The 26,638-nt window shown below is 45.9% G+C and overlaps 1 protein-coding gene across 1 annotated transcript in view; it reads left to right on the top strand.

Moving 5' to 3' along the window:
- LOC119390815 (beta-1,3-glucosyltransferase) overlaps positions 1-23,130 on the top strand; it is a 30,262-nt gene extending 7,132 nt beyond the window's left edge. Inside the window, exons 5-12 of the mRNA XM_037658519.2 lie at positions 74-204; positions 1,230-1,290; positions 15,633-15,752; positions 16,002-16,071; positions 17,004-17,214; positions 19,463-19,585; positions 20,517-20,661; positions 22,534-23,130. Of these exons, the coding sequence (XP_037514447.1) occupies positions 74-204; positions 1,230-1,290; positions 15,633-15,752; positions 16,002-16,071; positions 17,004-17,214; positions 19,463-19,585; positions 20,517-20,661; positions 22,534-22,680 (1,008 nt within the window). The 3' untranslated portion in view covers positions 22,681-23,130. The remainder of the gene's footprint in view (positions 1-73; positions 205-1,229; positions 1,291-15,632; positions 15,753-16,001; positions 16,072-17,003; positions 17,215-19,462; positions 19,586-20,516; positions 20,662-22,533) is intronic.
- Positions 23,131-26,638: the final 3,508 nt, after the last annotated feature.

The following is a 26,638-nucleotide window of genomic DNA, read 5'->3' as shown; positions in this document are numbered from 1 at the left end:
ACAACCCCCTCTGGCTACACCAATACGAACACTGCCAGCATTTGCAGAAGTGCGCTTGCGTGGATGCCCGCAGGAGGCCCGGTTCGTGGGCCACGCTCTGTGGGACGAAGAGACGACCATCGTGCACCACTTCGATGACCCGCGGTCGCTGGCCTACCCGGACCTGTCGGCTGGCATGGTACTCAACAGGAAGGCTCTGCAGAGGTTCGTGGCGACGGCGAACGCGTTGATGCACGCTGTCACGCTCACTCGTTAAAGGGACACTAAAGGCAAATAACAATTTATGTCAGAGTGAAAGCTCAATGTATACAACAACGTCTAAAACGGCAATATTATCAAAGCAGTGCCCTACTTACCGAGAAATTAAGGTAAATGTATCACATGACGTGCGTCACGAGTGGGACATTTTGGAAATGATCCAGATGACGTGAGGGAGTCCGACTACAATTAATGACTAGTAATCAAACTAGCTGCAATACAAAAAGAACCTTCTGTGCATCAAGAGACGTAATAAAATGCTGCTTGTTCGTTACTGTTTGATTCATGGAAAAAAGGACCTCTTTGGCGTTGCCATGGGTAGAACGGCGCATGGTTCAAAGGTTCCGTTTTCGCCGAACTGCGCTTCGCCCGGCGCCCTGCTTCGCTCACGCGGTCGCGTCTCAATGATAGTTTCGGTTCTTCGCATTTTATCATCAAATTAGTAAGATACACTGTTGCGCGAGTTGGTTATTCATGACCCGTGTTCATGACGAAGAAAATGAGCTCGAAATAGCGTGAGACAAAACGAAGATGGCCACGTCCTGTGGCCTTTTTCGTCCGGTCTCACTTTATTTCGCGCTCATTTTTTGGTTATCAGATTAATATGAGAGGCCAAAGGTAATCAAGCCAAGGAAAGCATAAGGGGTGCTAAATGTATTGTTTAATTGACACGCACTAATTTTTTTCCACCCATCTATATAGTAATGATTAAATGAAGAGAAGACAACTCGCTACCGGTGGGGAACGAACCCGCAGTTCTTCGCATGCGAAGGTTGTATAGGTACATTTTCTCGATTTCTGTAGCAGTTTGACTTTGATTACTTATGTTTCAATGTATACCTCGTGTGGCAGACATAATGCAAATGAAAGTACGCATACTGTATAAATCTGCAGACTCCTCGATTTTGAGAACAATTCGTATTTTCTGCAGTGCGTTGTTCACGTTCGCGCCCGCCGTGTTCTATTTCCAGGGTGGCCGAAGCACTGGACGTCGCCTCTCCGGACGACTTCTCAATCGATCGCCAGTACGAGGTGAGCTGAGAAAACTCCGAAATGAACAGTTACAGAGCGAGCTTTGCGCGTATATTGTTTTCTATGAAGTATGGCTATTTGCTATGAAACCTACATATACAAAAGATAAACGAGAAAACAGGGAGGGAGCTAGCAAACTGAAGATTGCCGCCGTGAGGAGCATGATGGTGCGCGAAATGTGCAGTCATGCGCTCACTGTTCTGACACGCGTTATTCGACGCATAAGACTATATACTATATATATATAATGCGAAAATTTTACCCGACTTTGAGGTTTCCGCATGTTCATCCTCGTAGCACTAACTGTTCTATAATATGTGATGCATTTAGCGCATTTCCCTAACTTTGCCCTCGACCTCCCGCAACAAGACGCACATATCTGGCGATGAAATTGCTAGATGCGAGAGAGAAAGAATGAAAACAAGAACGAACGGCACGATCAGCCTATACTCCATCAGCCCTATACGGGTGCGAGGTGACTTTGTGTTGAGGCTTCCTGCATCTTTTTCCTGTTCGAGCTAATGAAACGTTAAAGACGTTAATGGGACGCTAAAGGTAGAGTGACCTAGAATAGGGGGAGTGTCCAAAGCGCCGGCTCCCGCGTGGGCCTTTTGCGGTGAACTCCCGCACCGCGCCGCTGCTGCGCCGGACCCGTGGGCTTTCCGCGCTCGGGAAGCGCGCGGAAAGCGAGGGGCGTCTGCTACGCGCTGTAGATTTTGCGACGAGTTTCCGCAAAGGGCACTTGAAGTCTACTTAACTTTTATAATGTTGTGCGGAATGGAGCTTATTCATCTTTAAGCGTTGTGTTAGTGCTGGGCCAACAACAGAATGCAAAAAGTTGGTGCGTGTGTAAAAACACGCAAAACGGACATGCACAAGCAAAGAACGAAAAAAACTTATTCGCACGAGTAATCCGGCAATAGCATCACGCAAGCAAGAATTAAGAGTAATAAAAAAAAAGTAAATTACACGCGCATCAGCTGAAATACTTAAGTCACCGCTTCACACTACGAGCTTTTACTCATGGTCGCCAGTGGTTTGCTAGCCATCTGCACACCGCTTTATTCGACAATTCATTAGCCTCCACTAGCACTTTATTATGGACAGAGCACACCGGGCAGACGCAAGGAAAACAAAAAAAGAGTAGAGACGGTCATACGACCGCAATGCTGTTGGCTTATTTTTGCTTCTGAGGTAGCGTACAACAATGACCACCGTGCGCAAACATTTGAAAGAAAAGCAATGCTAGGTGAACTAACCTTATTCCACAAGTTTATGCATAAAAGGCGTAATATAGAAAATGCTTTACAAATATTCCAGATGCCATGAAATAACGTTACAAATACCCCCATTCTTGCTCTACGAGTTAAATAGCTGTCTGAACGAAAATGTGGTAAGAAATTGTCAAATACTATAGTGTAATATCTCAATCACTTCAGAAAATTGTTCAAATGCAGAGATCCCTTATGTACCTAGCCTGAAAAATGCAACATACTATTATATATACAGGGTGTTTCAGCTAAAAAGCACCAAGTAATAAAAAATTAAGCATGGGCGCTACGCGTCTCCAATAATCGTATAGTATTGTTGTGAGCCATATAGAGCACGTCAGATTACTTTTTCCAATCCCCTAAGCTCAGCAATTAACAAAGATTGCTTAATGAACTTTTTAAATATTGACTCTAGAGACAAATCTTCAATGCAAAATTTGTAGCACTTGTTCTGAAACGTCGGAATATTTTATCCATGCTAGTATAACTGCCAATCCGATAAGCTGGGTAATTAACAAAGACTGCTTAGTTAACCTTTAAAATAGTAACTATAACGAAAAATATTAACTAGGAAAGTTGTAACGTTGGTTAAGCAACTTCGAATTGCTTCATCTATGCTAAGATAACTGCCCTGTTAAATTTCTTTCCATCTTTTTTCTAGAGTGCGCGAAATTATAAAGTATACATGGCGCAAGTTAGCTGAAACACCCTATATATATGTATATGTATATATATATATATATATATATATATATATATATATATATATATATATATATATATATATATACAGGGTGTTTTCCCGCTTTTTTCCCGCTTTTTTCTGATGAGCTCAATATAGCGTGCACCACAATTTCGTGCTGGCGCTCCGGAGTACTTAAACAGCGTGTCTGGTCATCTCTTGAATAAATCAGGGATGCAACAGCCAAAATAGGATTTGGAGCAATTTTTGGAGCAGGAAAATCTCTCTTTTGGAGCAGGAAAATCGATATTTGGAGCAGGTTACGGGAAAAAAAAAAAACTCCGTTTTGGAGCTCAAAAGTCCAAATTTGGAGCAGCTTCACAAACAAAGCTTGCTTTTGGAACAGTAACAAAAAATATATGCAAACATTTTGATGTCACCACCACAATGCTGTTTTCAGTGCATAACATGCTGAATAATTCCAGTGAATTCTCCAGAAACCAGTAAGGCCTTTTGCATTGGTGAATTTGCACCAAGGTCCATTACACGTCACTGTTGCAATCCACTTCATTCAGCACCGATGCGCTGAATTTTGTATTCCGCCCTGCTAAGAAGATCTTAAGGAGAAAGTCCATTTTAAAGAGAGCCGCCATATGTGTATATAGTTCAAGAGAAAAGCCTAAGTCCGGTGTTTATATGTCATGCAACGTCTAAGACAAACCAGCCAATAGGTACAATCTTCATAAGTGCGTCCTCCCCCTTATCTTTATTATATATATATATATATATATATATATATATATATATATATATATATATATATATATATATATATATATATATATATATATATATATATAGAGAGAGAGAGAGAGAGAGAGAGAGAGAGAGAGAGAGGGGGGGGGGGGAGGGAGGGAGGGAGGGAGCTATGCACAGCGAAAGTCGGCATCGTTTCATTGAACGCAGTGCCTGTCGCCGCGTAGAGCCGAACCCTTGCTAGTATCGTGCAGCGCGTCTCCAACAAAGCGGACGCCATCACTCCCGGGTCGGTCGCGTGCTCTACCGTACGACAGCTTTTCCCGAGGAGTATTCCTACCCGCTCCGCTCGTGACCGCATGTAGGGGTACGGCAAAGATTTCGTTGGGTTAACAATGGTGGGCTGCTTTCGTTTCTGCAAGCGACACGTAATCTGCGTTTCCGCTCAGGTGGCGTCAGCCAACGGCATACTTGGGTTCGTCGCCTATATTATGCGTGCAATATATTAACAGTATAGTACCAATAGCGCTATGCCGCACGTGCTACCGAGCAGATATAAAGATCTTGATCGCGATAAGGTTGCTGGCGATAACTCGTACTGACGTGCTCGTTGGTATCTGCCATGAAACACTCGCGCCAGGAAAGCGGTGACCGCACTCGCGTCGACGTCAAAATGATTAGTCGACCAATGTCCACACTTCCAAAAAAAAACGGAAGGCCTTTTTCGGCACATTGTGGTGTCGGCCTCACCGCGACTGCGGGGGAAGAAGTACCTTGATGAACTCTTTCGGCTAAGGCGGTCAGGGTTTTCGCGTGTAGTACTTCTCTAAACAAAACTTTACTCGTCAGTAGATTTAAAAAGACTTTACTGTATACAACCCGCGAATTCGTGCACGTGAGTACTGCTATTTGAACAAAGGCAGCGTTGAACCGGAATCCACCAAACAATAACAACATCCCCACTAAGATTTTGCAGCACGTGTTAAACGGCTCGTTTGTCAGTTAACTTTCTTTATGCGGTGCTTCCACATTAAATGGGCGTTCACCTTTGCTCGTGCTGAATGACCCTGTAAAGCAGCGTTTCAACCAGCAGTAAAAACTTCATTTAGGCCCACCGGAACAGATTAACGTCTTGTTTGAGTCAAGCGCCACTGGGTCGAATTGGATTGGATGAAGGTGCCTCTGGTGCTTCTCCCAACATTAGGTCGCCAATACGGGCTTCGTTTTGCGTTAAAACGAAGCTAAAACTAGCGCAACCGAAAAATTTTGCGGTTACCGGGGGCGTTTTGGCGCAGCGTGGCGCAATTTCGAGAAATATCGCGGTTTTGGCGCAGCTCGGCGCAGAAAAACGAAATTGTATCAAAATGGCGCAATTGGCGCAGCTGTTGCATCCCTGATAAATATAAAGAGATGACGAGACGGGTAAAGCAAGCCTCTTTTGTCCCGCAGACGCGTGCAATCAGCTCCTCTGAGCTGAGAATCACGTTTGTTTTCGGGCGATCGCTAGTAACATGAAGTGAGGCATACACGATGTTGCACAGTTATCGTTTTATTTACTTTGATTTGTCTTGTTTTTTTTTTGCGTCATGCTTCATCAAACACGAAAATTGACCGTCGGCGTCCCGCGTCGCCAACACGAGTGATGCGCAAAATCATCACGCGATGACGTCACCATGACGGCACAGATCGGCAAAACTTGTGACGTCACTATGGCGTCATTCAGCGTGACGTCATGTAATAACGCCATCACATGACATGGTCGCTTTGCATTGCTACACTCTAAGAAAAAAAGGGGTAGGGAGGTTAGTAGTGATGCAGAACTATCGATGGTACTATCGATACTATCGATAGCTGAGTCACTATCGAACTATCGATAGTAAAAAATACTATCGATAGCCTATCGATAGTCAAAAATTCGATGGTACTATCGATAGTATAAAATCAACAGCACGAACTCATTGCAGAATAAACTTGGTTCCCCGCGTGCGTGGTACATTGTGGAGCCGGAGGAGCAGGCTGAAGGGCAAGAAAGTTGACATGCTTGTGTTCTTCACCACAGTGCTTTGCTGACACATGATCATAGAGTCAAACTGTTCAGCTCTAGCGGAAAGGAAGGCGTTACATTTGGTGGAACAGCGCGGCTTCAAATTTATATTGCATTTTATTATTCTAAATTAAAAAAATAATAACAAGAACTGAGTTTGTTAGTTGTAAGGTGTAACTAGTTGTGTTTGGATGTGAATTTATTGATGGACATATTCCGCCAAAAGTTGCTCATAAATTAAGCGAAGCTGATAGTAGCTATCGCAAATATTTTGGCAATGTGGCCGGCCAGCAACAACATCATTATTCCCACCACTATCGATAGTATTGTCACGTGGTTGTGACGGTGAACAATGCTGCAGCAAGACTGGGAAATACGGAGCCCAGAAAATCAAAACTCAAAATACAAGCGATACACGCTGCGCACTGATAGCGGCGAGAACAGTCGTCGGCCGTCGAGTAATCTGATCATCGGTGGAACGCGTCGTCTTTTATACATCAGTCACTGAACCTTCCAGCGTTATCGCTGGTGCTCGCTAAGCTCTCGAATAAATTTGACTATTCGCGTCCGGCGCGGTATCTTAACAGAATAATCTCAAACAATCGTGAAGCTTCTCAAACATTACGGCGCGGTCAAACGGTGCTAGGAGTCTTTGTGGGTGAAACCCGAATACATGAAAACAAAGCAATAAACACGCGTGGCAGTAATATCGCCAGTAATATTGTTACGGGAAGAATATATTAACGATGGTTCTACCGATTGCACTATCGATAGTTTCTCGATAGTAGTACTATCGATAGTTTCTCGATAGTAGTACTATCGATAGTTTCATGAAAACTATCGACACTATCGATAGTCAATTTACCGATAGTTCTGCATCACTAGAGATTAGTCCTTTTGGGGATCAAGTGATTTGCCACAACCAATAGTCCTTTTGGGGATGAACTGCAAGGGGATAAACAGTTAGTCTTTGAAGGATTAACTGCCAGAGGACTAACGGTTGCTCCTGTAAGGACTAATAGTTGATTTTCGGAATGGTCCCTGAAGGACCAAATGTTACTCTTGTAAGGACTAACAGTTGGTTTTCGGAAATGGTCCCTGTAGGAGCAAATGTTACTCCTGTAAGGACCAATGGTTGATCCTCAGAAATTGTCCTTGGGAGAGCAAATCGCGCTTTGCAATTGTAAAAAATGGTGGCGAGGTTCCTGCGCTCTTAGGAACGGACATTTGATGGAAACATGCCACTTAAATAGTGCTTTAGAAGCGGTACCCACTTTATATGTAATAACTGCTATTAATGCATTTTTTAAGCGCTTGCAAGCTATAATGCTGATAATTCGAATTTACTTTGCCGAACTTCAATGATATTGTGTATACCGGCTTCAAGACTTGCCCTCGTGAGAATATTTAGTTACGTGCCCTGATCTTTCATTCTTTTAAAACACTTTCAATCTGATGAACAAGGTAAAAACTTGGCGAGAAGTGGCAAATTAGGACACGGGAACACAAGTCACATGAATGACACCACACACACACGCATGCACACGGTTTTGATTTCTTGGTCGTGTAAGATGCAGATCACCTACGGTGCTCTATGAATTGTTCAAGGCAAAAAGGAAAACACGATTATATTAACATCAATCTTTATTTTTACGAAAACACTAAGAGAGACGAATGTCATCAATTAGATGGTGTAGGGCCTGTTTCCGAATAACTAGGGCAAGTCCTACCTGGAAGAAATACAAAAAAGAAAATTTTGTTATAAAATAAAGTAGCCAGAAGAGAACGGCTTAATCACGTGAGCCCCAATAATTGCACAGTCGCATGCTCAGAAAACATGCGACGCGCAACGCTTTTTTAGTCTTCTTATTCTTTATAATACAATGTACCAAGGCAATGAAAATGATAAACTTAGCTTCAAAATTAGCAGAGGCACGTTGTTTGCAGAGCCTGTAAATCCAGAAACTGTTGACCACACCTCGATGTGACGGCGTCCATCTCTGAAGCTTTGCGGAAAGGAAGCTGCGATGGAGTCTTGCATGTAAGCTGAGGTGTCCATTTTTCCGCAGGAAAGCTACGGTGCTGGACCCAATAAACGGCCGGTACACAGAAACAAACGCGCATGCGCGTCCACATTAATTGCAGCACATGTAGCGAGGTATGTTCTTCACAGCTGCGTTGATAGTCTGTGTAAATAGCGGCACTCGCTGACCCCGAAACACGAGCAAGAGAGATCACGAGTGACGAACACGACCCGCACTCGACACTCCGGTGTGCGATACTGAAGAAGAAAGTGCGGCGCGGAAAGATACCCAATATGAGCGCTGAAACGTCCGTCAGATTTACACGATTGTCACCGCCAGTGAATATTGGGAAGCTTACTGGTGAACAAAGTTCGAAGTCCTCATAATTGATGACACAATATTAGCACCCTGCAAATTAATCTATTCTCGCGTTATTTTCTTGATCGCAGAAGTAAGCGGGCCGACGCGCCGACGCATTCTTGTCATCTGTGCAGTGGACATTTGCAACATGCGTTCGCCGAATTCCTTACCCCTCAGGTCGTCGCCGCCTGCAACCCGCACCGCGACAGAGTAGAAAGGAGGGCTTCGGAACAATAGGGCGCACCTGGCCGAGAGCTAAGCTCATGACCTTTGAAAGAGGCATTCGTGGGATGTACGATCCCTGCTTCGCGTACGCTGCTGAGCCTTGCTCCAAACAATTAAGGACCACAAGAAAAAGTATTCCCTTCAACCTCTACCCTCGGGAGTAAACGAAGCGTTCGTCCTCCCATTAGTCTTTTCCGAGGTATCTTTAGTCCCCCGAATTTGCACACGACACGTACTTCGCGACAGTTGGTCCTCTCGCGGACTAACGACACGATTTGAGGGCTAAAGCTGACGTTACTCCCCCTTGAGCCGGTTTTTTAGGGGCGAAGCTCCTTAAGGCGGCACCCGTTCGTCCTTCGTAGTCGTCGTGGTCGTAGTAGTGAGTAACAAGTCTTACGCTTTGACCTCCAAGGTGGTGCCGGTGGGAGATTTCTCCTGTGCGTTGTTGAACAATAAAAAATTCGCAGCGTGCGCGTTAACTAAAAGCCGAATTCTTCTGTCTCTCATTCCCCATTAGCAGCCATTGGCATGTTCCAGTAGGAAACGTTAGTAGAAGTGTAAGTGTTAGCTAAAAGCCGACTTCTTCTGTCTCTCATTGCCATTAGCAGCCATTGTTTACCTCCAAGGTAGTGCCTGGTGAGATTTCTCCTGTGCGTGATTAAACAATAAAAATTTTGTTCAAAACGCCGTTGATTGATGAAATAAACCAACGAAAGACGCCAGATGTTTTGTAAAAGCAGAACGAAAGAACGCCAGATGTTTTTCTTAAAGTGTAGTAGTAGTAGTTCTATGTAGCCACCTCGCCCGATCGTCAACGGGCGAGGTGGACCGGCAACGGCGCGAGGACCCTGCCGTACGAGAGTTAAATCACACTAAAAGACATACTTTGCGGGCGATACACTCTAGTGAGCTTTCAACTTTTCGTCTTAATGTACATGATAAAGAAATTATTTCTACGAAAAACGCAAGGCACACCTTGAGCAATATGTTTGGTTTTGGGACGCTAAATGGAACCATGAGGCGATGCGAAGCCGGAGCACTTGCACGATCGCGTTCCGTTGGCTTTCGTTGGGCATGCTACCGACCTCGCGTCGTGGAACGCGCGTCCTGTCTTTCCTCTAGCCTTACCTTTAATTCGCACAGGGCGAGCGGGGAATGCGGTCGCTCTTGGCGCTCTTTCGCTCGGGAGAGGACTTCTTTCTTGCATTTCACCGATCACAAGTGATAATGAAGGGACCACGTAAACCAACAGTACAATAAAAGTTTGATGTTTAATATATATACACGATGTTTCACACTCTTTATATTATGTACTGGGCGCATTTCATGGAAGAGTTTCACGGTTTACAGATGATTCCCTCCGTAGCTTCGCCCCACTCATCATCATTCACCCCGTGGATATGCTGTGATTTTTTTCTTAGAGTGTACCCTGATGGGTGGCCGATCACGGAGGCAATGTAAAAGCAAGCGAGGTGCAAAAAGTTGCAATGCCTTCGATACTGTGGGCACTCCGAAACCACGTTATGTGCAGAAAGCTTTCCGAGAGGGGCGAGGGAGAATCAATGCATCGACTGACGAAAAAGATATGGCTTTCCTTTTCGAGTCGTCTCAGGCGAATGCATAAGAGAGCGTGTCTTTTTTTTTTCATGTAATTTTGTCGCATACATTTTACCTATGCGCTCAGATCTTCAAAATGTACGGGTAAGTCTTACATGTTGGCATCGATATTGGTGACCACCACGTTTTTTATCACCTGGCGTAAATAAATCGTCAGACCACACATCGTTAGAATTATCTCTGGCTAAAGAAAGCGGGTTTGCGCGCCACACACCATATTATTATTGTTAGTCGTTACGCAGTTGGCAAGCATGTAAAGTTAGTGATGCCATGACCGATCGGTCGTGTTAGGTGTACATATATTCGTTCCCCTCCCTGCCGATTTTCGTGTATACCAAGTGAACGAGACGCGAGTTACGCGAGTAATTTTTTTACTTTTGGTGCCGTGGCCACGCCGACTGACACATTCGGCTTCGCATGAAATGGCTTGAAACAGCAGAGCGCGGGAGGCAGCCTTGTAAAACAAATCGAATGCACGAAATAAAAGATAGGATATGAAGGGTGCAAACGCGTTAGCGAGCTAGTTACTACGTGGTTATCTGCTACGTTCTCATGGTTATCTCCAGTTTATTCTCTCCTGCAGGAATTTTACGTACGTCATTCCACACGAAAGTAAGTTAAGCGCCTTCTCTCACGATGAAGTGCGCGCAGGATGCCTTCCTCAAACAGCCGCTGAAGTGTGGACCAATGCGGTACCAAACCAGCTGAAAGGATATATACAAAATCCCCGTTTCACAATGCACAAACGCGTTCTCTGTGTGATGAGTCGCTGCAGTATTATGTTTCAGTGACGCAGTATTAAGTGTTGCCCAAATTTCCGCAATTTTAGCTAATAGCGGCCAAAATATCAGGCGCGTAGCAGACGCTCACCGCTTTGACGTGGCTTCCGCCGCGGAGAAAGCCCACGGATCCTAGGGTGCCTCGATGCGCGCGCATCGAGGCACTCTAACGGGTCCGGATGGATGGATGGATGCTATGAGCGTCCCCTTTATAACGGGGCGGTGACATGTCTGCCACCAGGCTCGAAGGCGAAAAAAAAAAGAGAAAGAAGAAAAAAAGCTTCCTTGTTTCATGTTGTCCTAATGCCTTATCTACATTGATTAAATCTATGTTATTATACCAAAAAATATAAATTCACGGTCCATCTATCTGCCTCTTAAGGCAGAATGACCTTATTTTCCCCCATTATTTATTTTTGTACTTTATCTCTACTTTTCTGCCACCAATACTCTAACCGTCTCTTACTTATTTCTATCGCGGACGTGTTTAGCTTTCCATTGTTGTCCCTAAAACCCAAGGCTTCATGTAGACTCGTGCCCACACGTATACCTGGGTGAATATCGCCACATTCAATCAGTACATGTTCCATCGTTTCCTTAGTTCCCCCGCAGCATGTACAATGTTCTTCTTCGTTACTGAATCTCGCTTTATAACTACGCGTTCTAAGGCAGCCCGACCTTGCTTCAAACAGTAAAGCGCTTCCCCTTGAATTATCATAAAACCTTTCCCTCCTTATTTCGTTTTTTCCCTTTCGGTAGTTACTCAGAGCCGGCTTCTTTTCCATCGCTGTCATCCAATAAGTCCTCTCCGCCTATCTGACCTTCCGCTTAATGCTCCTTGTTGCCATATCGCCCGCACTGCCAGCCGTATATTTACTGGTGAGCCTCCTAGTTCTTTTTCTCCACTGCGTGTCAACGCTTTTTCTATACAAATACCTGAAAACCTTCTCTGCCCATCTACTCTCCTTCATTTTCCTCAGCCTCTCTTCGAATCTCATTTTGCTCTGCGCTTCCCTCACTTCAAAGCCTGTCCATCCCATATCACCCTTTACCGCCTCATTTGTCGTCTTCCCGTGAGCGCCCAACGCGAGGCGGCCCACCGTCCTTTGATTTACATCCATTCCTGATTGCACCTCTGACTTCATGCACACCACTGAGTTCCCAAATGTAAGCCCCGGAACCATCACACCCTTCCACAGCCCTCGAAGCACCTCGTACCTATTGTGTCCCCATAAAGCTCTGTGCTTCATAATTGCAGCATTCCTCTTTCCCTTTGCTACCGATGCTTTCTCTTGTACCTCCATATATCTATCCCCCTCATTTACCCATACTCCGAGGTACTTGTACTCGCTTACCCTCGGTATTTTTTGGCCCTGTATTAAGACCGTATGGTCTCCGTGATCATTGAATACCATCAATCCACATTTTGTTGCACTAAATCCTAGTCCTAGAGCCTCACACTCCCTTCCGCATATATCTGCCAGTCGCTGTATATCATCTTGACTGTCCGCAAATAAGACAATATCATCAGCATAAAATAGACCTGGAAGTTTCTGCTCAACCATCGCTCCGACCTGTTTGTGTGACAAATTAAATCCAATGTTGCTACCTTCTAGCGCTTTTTCCATCCTCGCCATGTACAGCATGAATAACAGCGGGGACAAAGGGCATCCCTGTCTCAGCCCCTTGCTAATTTCAACGCTGTCCTTGCTACTTATTCCTTCCCATTCTATACAAACTGTATTTTCTCGGTATATTTCCCTCAAAAGCTGTACACAGTCGTCACCTATGCCCACTTCCTTCAATATATCCCACAAAATTTCCTGATTAACGTTGTCATACGCCCCGGTGATATCTAGATAAGCTACGTATAAGGGCCTGTTTTCTATTTTAGATATTTCTATACACTGGGTAAGAACAAACAGATTATCGTCTAACCGCCTGTCGATTCGAAATCCATTCTGAAGTTCTCCCAAAATATCATTTTGTTCTACCCACGCTTCTATTTTTAATTTTACTGCCTGCATCGCCAACCTGTATAGCACCGATGTAATTGTTAGCGGTCTATACGAGCGAATGTTATCCCTTTCTCCCCTGCCTTTATAGATTAAGTTCATTCTACTTTTTCGCCAACTGTCTGGTATTTCCCTCTCCTGTAAGCACTTTTCTACGGCTTTCAGCAGTGCTTCTGTAGTGTTATGTCCGAGTTCGTTAATGAGGCTGACGGGAACCCCATCTAAGCCCGGAGTAGTGCGCTTAGGAATTTTTCCTTCGGCCTTCTTCCAATTGAAATTCTCTAGTACTACATCTTCGTCGGTTGCACCCCTTTGCGTACTTTTACTCACCGGGGGAATCCCCTGGGGGACCTTTTTAAACGAATCGGCTGTTATCTTTCGGATGTAACCTAGCGCTTCATATCCTTCCAATTTATTTCCTCCTTCATCTACCATATGTTGTTGCATTGTGACAGACTTCCTACCCAGCGCTTTTAGGTGGCTCCAAAATATCCTAGGCGCGGCCTTCTTCTTTTCGCGAATCTCTGTCATCCAGCGTTCACTTTCACCTTTAATTTTTGCCTCGACTAATTTCTGCACAATGGATTTTTGCTCTAAATATATTTCCCATATTTGGTTGACTTCGTCCTGTGGCCGCTTCTCCTTTTTTGCCTGTCTGTGCTCCCGTGATGCCTGACGTCGCATCTCGATCGCTTCCCGGATTTCTTTGTTCCACCAACTTTTTGGCTTTTTCTTTCCTTTCCAACAAATAGTTTTCTTCTCTATTTCCATTTCTTTCGTGATTACATGTAGCAACTCACTATACATCCAGTCTTTGCATGGTAGTTCGCCTACTTTTTCCTCGACTCTTGCGGCTATATTTGTTATTTGTTTGTCATTTAGATACGAGCTGCCAAACTTTGATTCTATGTTCTTATTTTCAGTTTTATATCCCATTTGTAATATTATGCGTTTATGATCACTACCCAAGCTGCTAATGCCTTCTTCGTCTATTCTCATCTCTCTAAGTTTGTCATATATTCCTTCTGTCATGAGACAGTAATCAATGCTCGATTGCCTGTTTCTGACTTCCCACGTAATCTGCCCCTCACACTTAGGCCCCACGTTAACTATCTCAAGACTATGTTGCTCGCAGAGATCTAGCAATAACTTGCCATTGGTGTCTGAATATCCGTCAAGGTCATGAATGTGAGCGTTCATGTCCCCTAGAAGGATTATCTCGGCATCATGACCAAATTCTTTAATATCGGTGCTTATGCATTTCACTATCTCCAGATTCTTTTCTCTGCAGTTATTCCCTGTCCACAAGTAAGCTACACCTAGCCACGTTTTCTTTCCACCTACTGTGCCCGAAACCCATATGTGCTCTGAACACGTGCTCTTCCGCGCCGCGGCGCGGAAGTTCACCGCAAAAGGCCCTCGCTCCTCCCATGTATTCGCGCGGCGCTTTGGACACTCCTCCTATTTTAGGTCACTCTACTGAAGGCAAATAACAATTTATGTCATAGTGAAAGCTCAATGTATGACAACGTCTAAAACGGCAATATTATCAACAGCAGTGCCCTACTTACTGAGAAATTAAGCTAAATGTATCACACGATGAACGCCACGTGCGGGGCATTTTGGAAATGATCCCGATGACGTCAGAGAATCCGGCTACAATTAATCACTCGTAATCAAACTAGCTGCAATAAAAAAAGAACCTTCCGTGCATCAAGAGACGCAATAAAATGCTGCTTGTTCGTTTCTGTTTGATTCATGGAAAAAAAGAACCTCTTTGGCTTTGCCATGGGGAACGGCGCGCGTGATTCAAAGGTTCCATTTTCGCCGAACTGCGCTTCGCCTGGCGCCCTGCTTCGCTCACGCGGTCGCGTCTCAGTGGTAGTTTCGGGATCGCGTACTGCCGCGACATACAGCCCAGCGTCGCGAGCCAATGTCTCGTCAAGTTCTCCGTCCACATCCATTGCGGCGATTGCGGCAAGCTTCGATGGCTTCGATGGCCGTTGTTGCTGCTGTGGGTCCCGCTACTTTCGCTCTGCTGCTACTAGTGTCGGCGGCCGCGCATTAAAGGCGGGCAACGTTGGGCACAACAGCAGTGACGTATGAAAGTCTGATTTCAGGCGGGTGATTCGCTCACGCGATCGCGTTTCAGTGGTAGTTTCGGTATCGCGTACTGCCGTGTGTGTTTTGTACGCTCGTGAAAGTCGCTCTGACAGAAAGTTCGACAAAATGCCGCATGCATGTGATGTTGCCGGATGCCCGAATGGTGCACGAAGCCGCGCAGTAAAGGCGGGCAACATGGGCACGGCAACAGTGACGTGAGAAAGACCGCTTTCAGGCGGGTGATTTGAAGTGCCCTAATGCGATGCGCACCATTAAAACGTGATTTTATTTCAAAATAAGCACTTCCTTGGCATAAAAGTAGCACTACGAGGTTACTGGACCGCTATTTCAACAATCAACGTCGACTTAATATTTGCCTTTATAGTGTCCCTTTAAGGAAGAGTGATGCGTGGTTATCGTGCCAATGAATTCACCGTCTGCCTGTACACAAATATGTGGATTGCAGATTGCCAAATTCCTGAGGGACCACTGCGGAGGCCTGCTACTGGAACATGCCGAGTCCTTCTGTCTTGGGGAACGTAGCGAGGGCTGTGCAACCTGGACCTCTGTACAGGCGCCATCTTGTGTGAGTGCATGCTTCCACTCTCAAGCGCAGATGTAAAAGAGGGTCGAACAGTGGAATAAATTTCGATTATTATTGTTATTACTAGTTTTCCTTGGCCTTACTGTCTGTGGAATTTTGTCGAGGGGCTCGTTCCTTCCTCGAAGGCGACAACATTATCTCTTCGCGATGATATTTCAAAGATAAAAGGGGTAAAATATACTCCTTGTTCTCGACCCAAGCTCGCTTGCAATCTGTGATTTGTTCTCGCAGGCCGAGCTTGTGCCCAAGGAATCCCTGACAGTTGCAGTCAAGACGTGCAGTCAATTTCACAAAGACCGAGGTACGACGTCAGATACATCAGTAGAGTTCGTGGGGATGGTTTAACGGATTACAGTCGTTTTTGGATATAATTGACCACTCAGGTTGTTAATAATAATAATAATAATAATAATAATAATAATAATAATAATAATAATAATAATAATAATAATAATAATAATAATAATAATAATAATTGTTGGGGTTTTACGTCCCAAAGCCATGATTTGATTATGAGGGACGCCGTAGTGGAGGGCTCCGGAAATTTTGACCATCTGGTGTTCTTTAACGTGCACTTAAATCTATATAAGTACACAGGGCCTCTAGCCATTCGCGCCCATCGAAATGTGGCCGCCGCGGCCGGGATTCGATCCCGCGATCTTCGGGTAAGCAGCCAAGGCACTGAGTTTGTTAAACCCCGAGTCGCAGTTATAAAGCCCTTGAAGAAAGCTATGAGGAAAGGAGGAGGTCACAACACGCGATGTTACATGCCAACAGGGCCGAAGGTCTTCCCTCGTTTCATCCACATTCATACAGATCATATAGAAGAATAAATATGAGTATATATACCAGTGATCATGAGTTATAAACAAAATTGGACTGTCACTCGCTCATATTTGATAATTAAATGTTTGCCCATCCAACTCTGCGTGCTGCGTCTCTGCGCCATGGGACCTCAACGCCCATCGCCGTATCCCTGCCATCCCTGCCCAAACGGTCTCCCGAAAGTCTGTTCGCTTTCATTTTTTCTTCATACTACAGTGCCTCACATCGCATCTTGACATCATCACATTGCATCTTCACAACTTCACATCGAAGTCCATTCGCACCGCAAACACTTCTTGCGTTTTCAAAGACAACTCTAAACGTCGGAGCTTCCGACATCTTTCCTCATCGCGTCATTGTCCCCTCCGAGGTCAGCTTCGCGAGCGGCCTTTTCGTTTCACATCGCAGTGCCGGTGATCAAGAAGACGTGGGCCGGAGACGCCCACCGGGTGCTCTTCTTCAGCGACGTGGAGGACGACCGCGTGCCGACCGTCACGGTAGGCGTGGCCAACGTGGAGCGCGGTCACTGCGCTAAGACGCTGGCCATTCTGAGGCACGTCGTGTCGCACGGTCTGCTCGCACGGTGGCTGCTAGTCGCAGACGACGACACCCTCATCAGGCACGTCTTTTCATACCTATACGGTATACTTTCATGCGCATTAAATCACCGGTTGGGCAAACTTTGTGGCAAACAGTGTGACTGTTTTTGTCGTGTACAGTCATGCACGGTGGCATACACCGTGCATATACACCGTGCCTGGACGCACAGGAACGTTGTCCCTTGCATCTCTCAAAACACTACATGTACGAAAGCATGTGACTCGCATCAAGGTCGTTTAAAAATGCACATCCTACCCTCCTTGCTTTTATAACTCTGACTTATCTCGTATATATGCGCCGGTCGGATGAAAAATAGCCAGATTTCTAGGTAAATCAACGGGTCAGTACTTCAATCTACAAGACCGTTGCAGTGATACTGGCGATGTTCCTGCGTACAATGCTCTCTGATGGCAAATACAAGTGCATTTCATTGCGTGCTGTGTTTCTGATCTCCTGTGTAAGGCGCTTAACTACGATAGGTGAAACGCTTAAAGGCCGAGACAGACGGTACGATTTTCCATCCGATGTGACGTCCGACGCGGCGGTGCGGCAGCTGGAATGGTGGCGGTCCGATACGATGAAAGGTCACCATTCCGGCTTCCGCACCGCCGCGTCGGACATCGCATCGGATGGAAAATCGTACCGTCTGTCTCGGCCTTAAGTGTAGGTCTCGTTGACGTCAGCCGAGCCTACAGATCGACTAATCGATCAATCTAATTATTCAACAACTTTTTGCAGTGGTGGTAAACAAACTGAAAATAAATCCTCCAGATAAATCTGAAATATCTGGAATGTTATTTCAATACACGCGGGTGACTTCAGTACTATTGATCTGTTAACTGGTTAGACGATCGCTACTAGAGCCATTCATGCGAATTTTACGTGCCAAACAACGAAACACAAATGTACGATTCGGTCCACTGTTAAAGGGACCGACAACTACCCAGAACATGAAATGAGATGGCTGCACTGATGGAAAGATTGTCCGTCGCATTGACTCAAACCAACCCTGTTTATCTCGTGAGAGGTGGATTTATATTTTTATTTCTTCATTGAAAGTCGCGAAAAATGACCTTTGGCGCCTCTGGCAGCAAAATCATAAACGGTCTGATGAAGCCGGTCACGTGACCATTGATTGGTGTACGCGTTCGATGACTTCTGTTAGTACTGAAATATTGTTCATTTCCTCATATTAAAAGATATTACTCCATAAAAATGTACATATATAGGCCTGCGTTAGTTGTATGCAACAAAGTGGCGCTGCCTTCGCTTGGCGTAATGATCCCATGACCCATGCCGGGACAAGCCATCCATGTCACAGGCGCAGGCAACCTTGGGCGCAGGCGCACACAACGCTGTACAAATACCGAGAAGGCGTATAAAGCCACATCATCTCATTGTAACAGCTTGCTATTTTCAAAAATGGTTTGAAAACTCAAAATAAAGGTGGTTAAGCATAGCTACAGTAACTCCTGCGAAAGCAGAACAGCGACAGCTTTCACAAGGGCTAGCGGAATCGCTATCAATTCTCAGCGTTGCTGGAGCAAGCCTCCATGCGTGTTTGGAGCCTTTCAGATCGAAAAATACTGCTTATAAAATAACTACGTGCTATTAGGATAAACCACTGCAGCTACAAACGATACGAAGGGTAAGCTTCCTGTCGCGCCGTAAAAAACTGGGACGAGAAAAATCAGTTGTCGGTCCCTTTAAAGAAAACAAAGCGTTTGGTGTCTACCACCGATTATTATTGAGATGCGATGCAAGGATTCAAAGACAAACTCTGTGTCTAAAGGTATACCTAGAATGATTATATTAGGGCACTTTATTGATAGGGGCAAGCAAATTGTTTAATTACAGCGTTTTCATTCACGGCTGACTGTTCCCTTTAACATAGGACCGCACTGTAATTGTGCATGGTTTCCGAATGGCAGGCATGTAACAACTTGGCATGTATAATGAGGCGCGCGACTGCCTTTGCACCAGCTTACACATATGGCACGTAAAGCAGTAGCGTAGCACGGGGGGGGGGGGTCACACCGGGCCCGTGCCCCCCCCCCCCCCGAAATTTTTTTTTGCCATGGCATACAGAGCTCAAAATGACGCTCGATAACATTTGCCTGCCCCCCCCCCCCCTTCAGATCAAGGAGGTGCCGCCCCCCCCCCCCCCCCCCACAAAAAAAATATTCCTGGTTACGCCCCTGGCGTGTAATTAGATCTCCGTGATAATGGCTGCTCGACCACATTGTGCATGGTCCCTCTTCTTTCAGCATACCGCGCCTCCTGGACCTGTTGAGCTGTTTCGACTCGGAAGACGACGTGGCGCTTGGCGAGCGCTACGGATTCGGTGCGGCTACTGAGCGCGGCTACGACTACCTCACCGGAGGCTCGGGGTAGGTATACAATACATTCATTGTATTGGGTGAGGCTCTAGCCAATAAGTATAGAACAGCACTCCATTAAGATATAGTAATGTAGGCGAGATTGTAAGTTGAACCCGAAATGTCACGTAGATTTGTGAGATTAGGAGTAGCACTGGCCTAACTAAAGTCTGGCTCCTACACCACGAATCAGCATAACGTAACGGAGAGATTGTGTGACTGTATTGTGGCCTCCTGAGCACACTTGCATAGGCTATTCGCAGTGCTCGCTGTCAGCAGGATAATCTGGCTATACAAGAAAGCTAAAGTAGAATGGGCATGCAGGAAATTCAACCAGGTGTCACGCGGGCAGGCCCGTAGCCAGTAATTTTTTTGGGAGGGGGGGGGGGGGCACTTGCTGAAAGCCTTGACTATTGGAGAAAAACGCCTATTTTCATTATATATTTTCGGTAAAACACCATGTATCATAAACATTTTGCCCCCCCCCCCCCCCCTCCCCCTGGCTACACTACACCGCATGAGAAAAATGAGAGGTAACGAAGAGAAAGTGCACTCGGAAGAAAGTCGGTGCACACACGATCATGGCTAATCGCCTCGCAGTGAGAGGCAGTCTTAAAGACTTTTCAAAGATCACCAGCGTAGGTGTAGCCAAGGAGTAGACGGGGTGAAAGGGTACCACTCCCTAACGCAAATATAGTAGGGTCGTACCCCTCCCTCCCATTGAAATAAAGTCCTGGCTCATCGTAACTATAAGCGGAACAGTGAGCATCCACGTATAGAATCTGTACGTCATTTATAGTCGATGCCAAGGTTACGACGAATTGTAAGTGCTGCACTTTGCCGGGGAGTGCAGCGTCAAGCATGCACCTCCAGTCTGGTCACTTCCTTCCCTCTCCGCTGTTTACTGTTGCTTCACTAGCGCGCGTCTGGTTTGCCTGCGCAGGATGGTGTTCAGCCGCAAGACCGTGGAGCGGATCATCAACTCGCCATGCTCGTGCTCGAAGGCCGACTCACCCGACGACATGACCCTGGGAGTGTGCCTCAAACAGCTGGACGTGTCACTCACGCATTCGCCGCTTTTCCATCAGGTATACTACTGTGTGTTTCGTCTATATACTGCAAGGTGGTTGCTGGTGAGCAGTAGCGTAGCCAAAAATATTTTTCGTGGGGGTGGGGGCGGGGGTATTCGACTATACTTTATGTACGTTCGTGCGTGCGTTTGTATGTGTGCGTGTATATATTCCCATGCGAAATTGAAACATTTGGGGGGGGGGGGGGGGGGTCCCTATCCGGCTATGCCAGTGGTGGTGTCAGTCCGGGTGAGACACGTGGCCTGCTGCTGATCGCTCAATCGGACAGCCTTTTGTAACTCGGCAACTACTTCGCCGATTGGTGTTCCAGATAGTACTACGTGGACCAAGCATGCAGCATAGCCATGCATGGTGTTAGTGCGGCGTCGGTCTCTACTTATTTCGCGAAAAAATGCCAGTCAGATTGGCCGATTGACCGCTCTTTAGGCAACATAAACGTAACGCGCTTTGCGCCTGCCAGTACGCATAACATTTATGTGGCCTGGGCGTGGCACAACGGGACAAAGATATACGCATAATACATACGGGACATTATTGTTACCTAAACTCACTGGTACTTTCGCTCATTTGGCGGGAAAATAACAATAATGGTTGGGGTTTTACGTCCGAAAACCACGATATGATTACGAGGGACGCCGTAGTGTAGGACTCCGGAAATTCTGACCATCTGGTGTTCTTTAACGTGCACCTGAAATTAAGTACACGGGCCTCTAGCATTTCGCCTCCACCGAAATACGGCCGCCGTGGGCCGGGATTCGATCCCGCGACCTTCGGGTCAGCGGTCGAGCACCGTAACCACTGGACCACCGTGGGGGGTTGAAATCGGACGCTCATATTTCTCTTCATCACTCTTTGGCGGGAGAAGGCTGGTTAGTTGCGAATGCAGTCGAGGCCAAACTTCGCTCCTGTTTAGGAATGCGAAAATGTGCGAGGTTTCTATGTGAATCAAATTGTCGTTGCGATTCAACGATTCCCTGTCCGAAGCAGTCGTCGTCATATATTCGCTTCTATTCGGATATGAAATTTAACATTTATTGGAAAGAAACAGTGAGGTTGCCTTCTAGTTTTATTCCCGCTGGCGCGCCTCCTGTATTTTTTTTTTTTATCCTCACGGTGCTGGTTACCAGTTCGACTCTGCATTCGGCACGCCATTTGCCGGTTTTCCCGGTTCTTCCAGAATACGCGCACGTATCGCAAGCGCTATGCTTCTTGCATAATGAACAGTGGAATGGGCGCAAAAAGCGGATTCATTGCCGATTATTGCGATCGTACTGCCCCCACAAATTCCATGCTCTGCGAAAACAAAACTCAATGAATTATTGGATTTTCCTGATGCCGTTCAACAAATCTTAATCTTGAAAACACTGCATTCGACGTGTCGATCTCCCTCGATTCTATATTTGGATTGTAACGTGTCGAAGTACTTACTGGAGAAAAAAAAAAAAAAAAACGCTAACTTTTTCCGTTTCATGCATTCAGGCGTGCGCAGGCTTCCCCTTCAGGGGGGGGGGGGGGGCGTGAAGGTTCATCGCAGCGCCCCCCCCCCTCCCTATTAAGTCAATGCATGGCGCAGAATTTGCGCCCCCGCCCCCCCTTTCTTAGGTGACTAAGGGAGGCGGCCGCCCCCCTGCCTCCCCCCCCCCCCGCGCACGCCTGTGTGCATAGGCGTGCGCACAGCCCCCCCCCCCCCCTATTCGCCTAAGAGCATGCTAAGAGGGGGGGCGCAAAGCAAAGTCAGCCCCGCACATTGACATAATAGGGAGAGGGGGAGCTGTGATGAACCTCCCCCCCCCCCCCCGCCTATGTTTGTTCGTGTTGTGTGTATATAAACACAGGAGACATGAAGTCAGGTTGAACGTTTTCTTTCAGGGAAGGCCCGATGACTACAGCCGTCAGCTGCTGTCACACCAGCGACCCATTTCGTTCCACAAGTTCTGGATGATGGATCCAGTAGCTGCCTACCGGAAGTGGCTTGAGGACAGTCCGGACAACGCTACCCGGCACGAAGAACTTTGACTCGTCAATACTCCATCTAGCAACAGATCTTCTGTTCCGAGATAGCAGCGCACGAAAGCTCAGCGTCGACCAACGTTTCAACTGGTGCTAGTTGGTACGACCACGGCAGCCTGGATCGGGGCGGCGGTGATCCAGGCGGCCTTGGTACATTCTTATCAATCTTATGTATTTGCGCTTAGCGATCAGCGTTGACAAATAGTGGGTCGGGTCTGCCTAACTAGCAATCGCGTATCTGCAAAGGTCACTGCAGCTGTACCTTACGCAACGTAAAAGCACAACGCCTCGTGACGTTTCACGTATTTGCGAACAAACCAAGCCAGCTGATAAATCAAATTTCGTGCGTGAGTGTGCTGCCTTCTACGTGCATTGTAGTAAAGGTGACGAAGTGTGCGGCGTATTTCAGCCTGTGCCTTGAATTAAATAAAACTTTTTTTGTTGTTTCTTTCCTGATTGACGCACGTCATTAATGCTTTTTAGCTGGTTAAATATGCCTGCTCGTCTCGCCGCCACACAGGATTGAACTTCTGCCACTGCAGCAATGTGCAAGTTCGAAGTCGAACGCAAGTCAGTTGCAAGCGTCAAACCATCCTAATCTCAATGCAGTTCAAAAAGATTCATTCTACAGCTGCTACTAAGCACTCAGCGACTGCACAACTTCCTCGCTTGGCACAATGTAAAATACTGTATACCATCCAAATTTGCAACGGCAACTCACAGAGGTCGCTCTACTATATTGGTAAGAATTCTTGAGGAGAAATAGTGCTCGCTCAAGTGTCCCAACAAAGTCACGGAAACCGGCGTTAGGGTATTTCACAGTAGTGCAGCTGCAGAAGTTTTTTTGTGCTTGAGCAGTGCGCTGCAAATGTCGAGGTGTGACAGTTGTTAGTTCGAGCTCGTTCTGCGTGTGTTCTTTTCGTGCATCCTTTGTGCTTCAGCAGCGCGCTGAAAGTTTCGAGCTGCTTGCCGTTCTTCGTGTGCCATTCCAATGTGTTGCTATCGCATTAATTGCTTTCTGTGCCATTTCTACAAAATTAACGGCCCGTGACGTATGAATAAGCTTTTATTTAAGCTATAATTTGATCTCCTAGGGACGCTCGAGGTAGAATGATTAAAAGTTGAAGAGAAAGCCAAAAAACACGCCAGCTTTATTCTATAGGCTGTCTCCTGATGCAAATTGACAGAAAATATTGGGCACGCGGACTCCCAAGTACACCATCCCAAATATGTCGGTGTTCGCGCATTTTCTGGACCTTGCAAACTAGAACAGGTTCAGCGGACGTCATAACTGGGACGTAAGGATGTCCCTGGGACATTTCGTTTGGGCTGTGAAGTCTGTTTTTTCCCGGACTATTTATCGACCCCGAAACTGTCAGTAAAAACGAATGCATGCATTTTGCTTTAATCATCATAACGCCACAACTTCCGAAATAAAAGCTGAAAGGCCTGCCCGACAGTACATTAGGCTTTTCAATGCTCGTACAGCGAACTCCCGTGAACCCGTGCGGCATGTCTAAACCTTACGAACGTACTACGCTCTAATCGGCAAGTACGAATTTCTCACACACACAAGAAAAAAAAAAACGAAAAAACACGAGGCTTTTAAAGCAAACGTCGCCCAGGTGCCCACCATAATTACGGCTATCTTGCACGATCGTGCGATGGCACACGGTTGCACTGCCAAGGAGCTTTTGAAAACTGGCACCAAACTTCGTGTGCGCGTGTTCAGACAGCGATATGCTGCTTAATAATTGTCTCCGCCACTTCACGTACCCCTTACAAAAATGCAGATTGAGTTTTAATTGACCTGGAACCGAGCATGTATTGAGTCAATTGCAGGTCAATTCAACCGCATTGTCTATTGGGTCAGCTCGGTACAGATTCAATTGACTAAAGGTAAGAAAGCGCCAATTTACTCACACTCTATACGCATTAAATTGACTTTCAAAAAACTAAGTGTCAATTGACCCACACTGTATACGCGTTCAATTGACTTTCAATAAACTAAGTGTCAATTGACCCGCACTGTATATGCATTTAATTGACTTTCAAAAAACTAAGTGCCAATTGACTCACACTCTATACGCATTTAATTGGCTTTAAAAAATCTAAGCGCCAATTTACTCACACTCTATACGCATTAAATTGTCTTTCAAACAACTAAGTGCCAATTGACTCGAACTCAACGTATGCATTATTGACCGGCTACTGAGCCCTCTCAATATAGCATGCAGTGCTACCTCAAGTCTGTTATGTTTTATGCTTCTCTAGCTTGCGATATGACATTTTACTTTTTTTTTGCATCACACAGGTGTAATGTCCCAATGTACCTGGAATTAGTTTTCTTGTTTTTATACAATAATGTTCTATATAGCTACAAAAGCACCATGAAGCACGCATGTGCAGGGCATCTCCTTAGGTACAGGGCCAAGTTTCACCGCAGGGCCTCCCTCCCGGCCGTCCCCCTTTCTTCTTCGTTGTTGAGTACTAAAAAAAAGCAACGAAAAAACGAAAATTAAGCGAGCTAGGTGCTTTGATCGAAGGTCGCAAGATCGATGCTGCTGGTCCCCGCGGCTGTCGACGGGGTAAAGGGGAAGTTAACAGTTCTTTGAATGCAAGATCAAAGGTTTTTCTCACCATGAATTGTCAAAAAACATGCGTAGCCATATGACCCGCTATGACGGATCGTGTCGCGGTCAAGTGCGACACTTGCATTTGCTTCAATGATGCGCTAAAAGTTTGCCTTCCGAGATTAGCAAAAATACCGTTGACGCAATGTTTATCGGAATGTGTATTCAATGCTTTGACAAGCAGTGTCCTTATTATTATTATTTTATTACTATTTATTCATGAGAAGTACGATAAAAATGCGGGTCGAGCACGTCGTGGTAGCCGGCTTACGCGAAAGGACTGCGGTGACTGCGGATTCGACGAACGTGTCCTTCAATGGTCGTGCATTTTTAAGCCGCTCTCCCCGTGGGGGCGCGCCCTATTGTTCCGAAACTCGCCTGTCTGGTAAGTCGCGGGCGGTATTCTTTGCACGTGGCGGGGACCATGAGGGGTGAAGAATTCGGAGAACGCATGTCGGAAACTTCCACTGCACAGGTGCAAGGAGGCCCGTCTACTGTTGCGATCAAGAAAATAACGCGGGAAAGATCAATCTGTATTTTATAGGGTGCTAATATTGCGCCATGAATACTTGAAATTTAGTTCACAAATAAGCTTCGCAGAATTTATTGGGAGTTACACCCGTGTAAATTTCTGACGGTCACTTTAGCTCTCGTGTATCCCTCCGCGCCGCACTTTCTTCTTCAGAATTGCTCACCAGCGTCGCGAGTGTGGTCGTGTTCGGCACTTGCGATCTCTCTTGCTCTGATTTCGTGGACAGCGAGTACCGCGATTTACACAGGCTATCAGCGAAAGTGTGAAGAAGCTACTTCGCTCATGTGCTGCAATTGTGGCCGTACATGGAAGTTTGTTTCGGCGGAACGGTTGTTCATCAGACCCAGCATCGCAACTTTCCTGCGGCAAAATGGACGACTCCATCGTGGCTTCCTTTCTGCAAAGCTGCAGAGACACACCGTCACCTTGATGTGCGATCAACATTTTCTGTATTTGCTGGATCTCCAAACCACGTGCATCTGTTGATTATCTTTGAAGGTAAGTTTATCATTTTCACTGCCTTCGTACGTTCTATTCGAAAGTTATGAAACCTGAAAAAAAGTATTGTGCGTTGGATGTTTTATCAGTATGCTACTACGTAACTATTGTGGTTTACATTATTAAACCGTCCTCTTCTACCTATTTCATTTTTTATGACAACATTTTCTCTCTTTTTTTTGTATTTCTTACAGGCAGGCTTCGCCCTGGTTATTCGGAAACAGGCGCAACGCCAACTAAATGATGGCATTCGTCTCTATTGGAGTTTTCATAAAAATAAATGTAGATGTTAACAGATCTG

The sequence above is a fragment of the Rhipicephalus sanguineus genome, chromosome 4 (assembly GCF_013339695.2).
Source record: "Rhipicephalus sanguineus isolate Rsan-2018 chromosome 4, BIME_Rsan_1.4, whole genome shotgun sequence".
Taxonomy (NCBI): Eukaryota; Metazoa; Arthropoda; class Arachnida; order Ixodida; family Ixodidae; genus Rhipicephalus; species Rhipicephalus sanguineus.
Note: the sequence above shows the minus strand (reverse complement) of the source record. Positions and strands in the feature narration are given on the sequence as shown.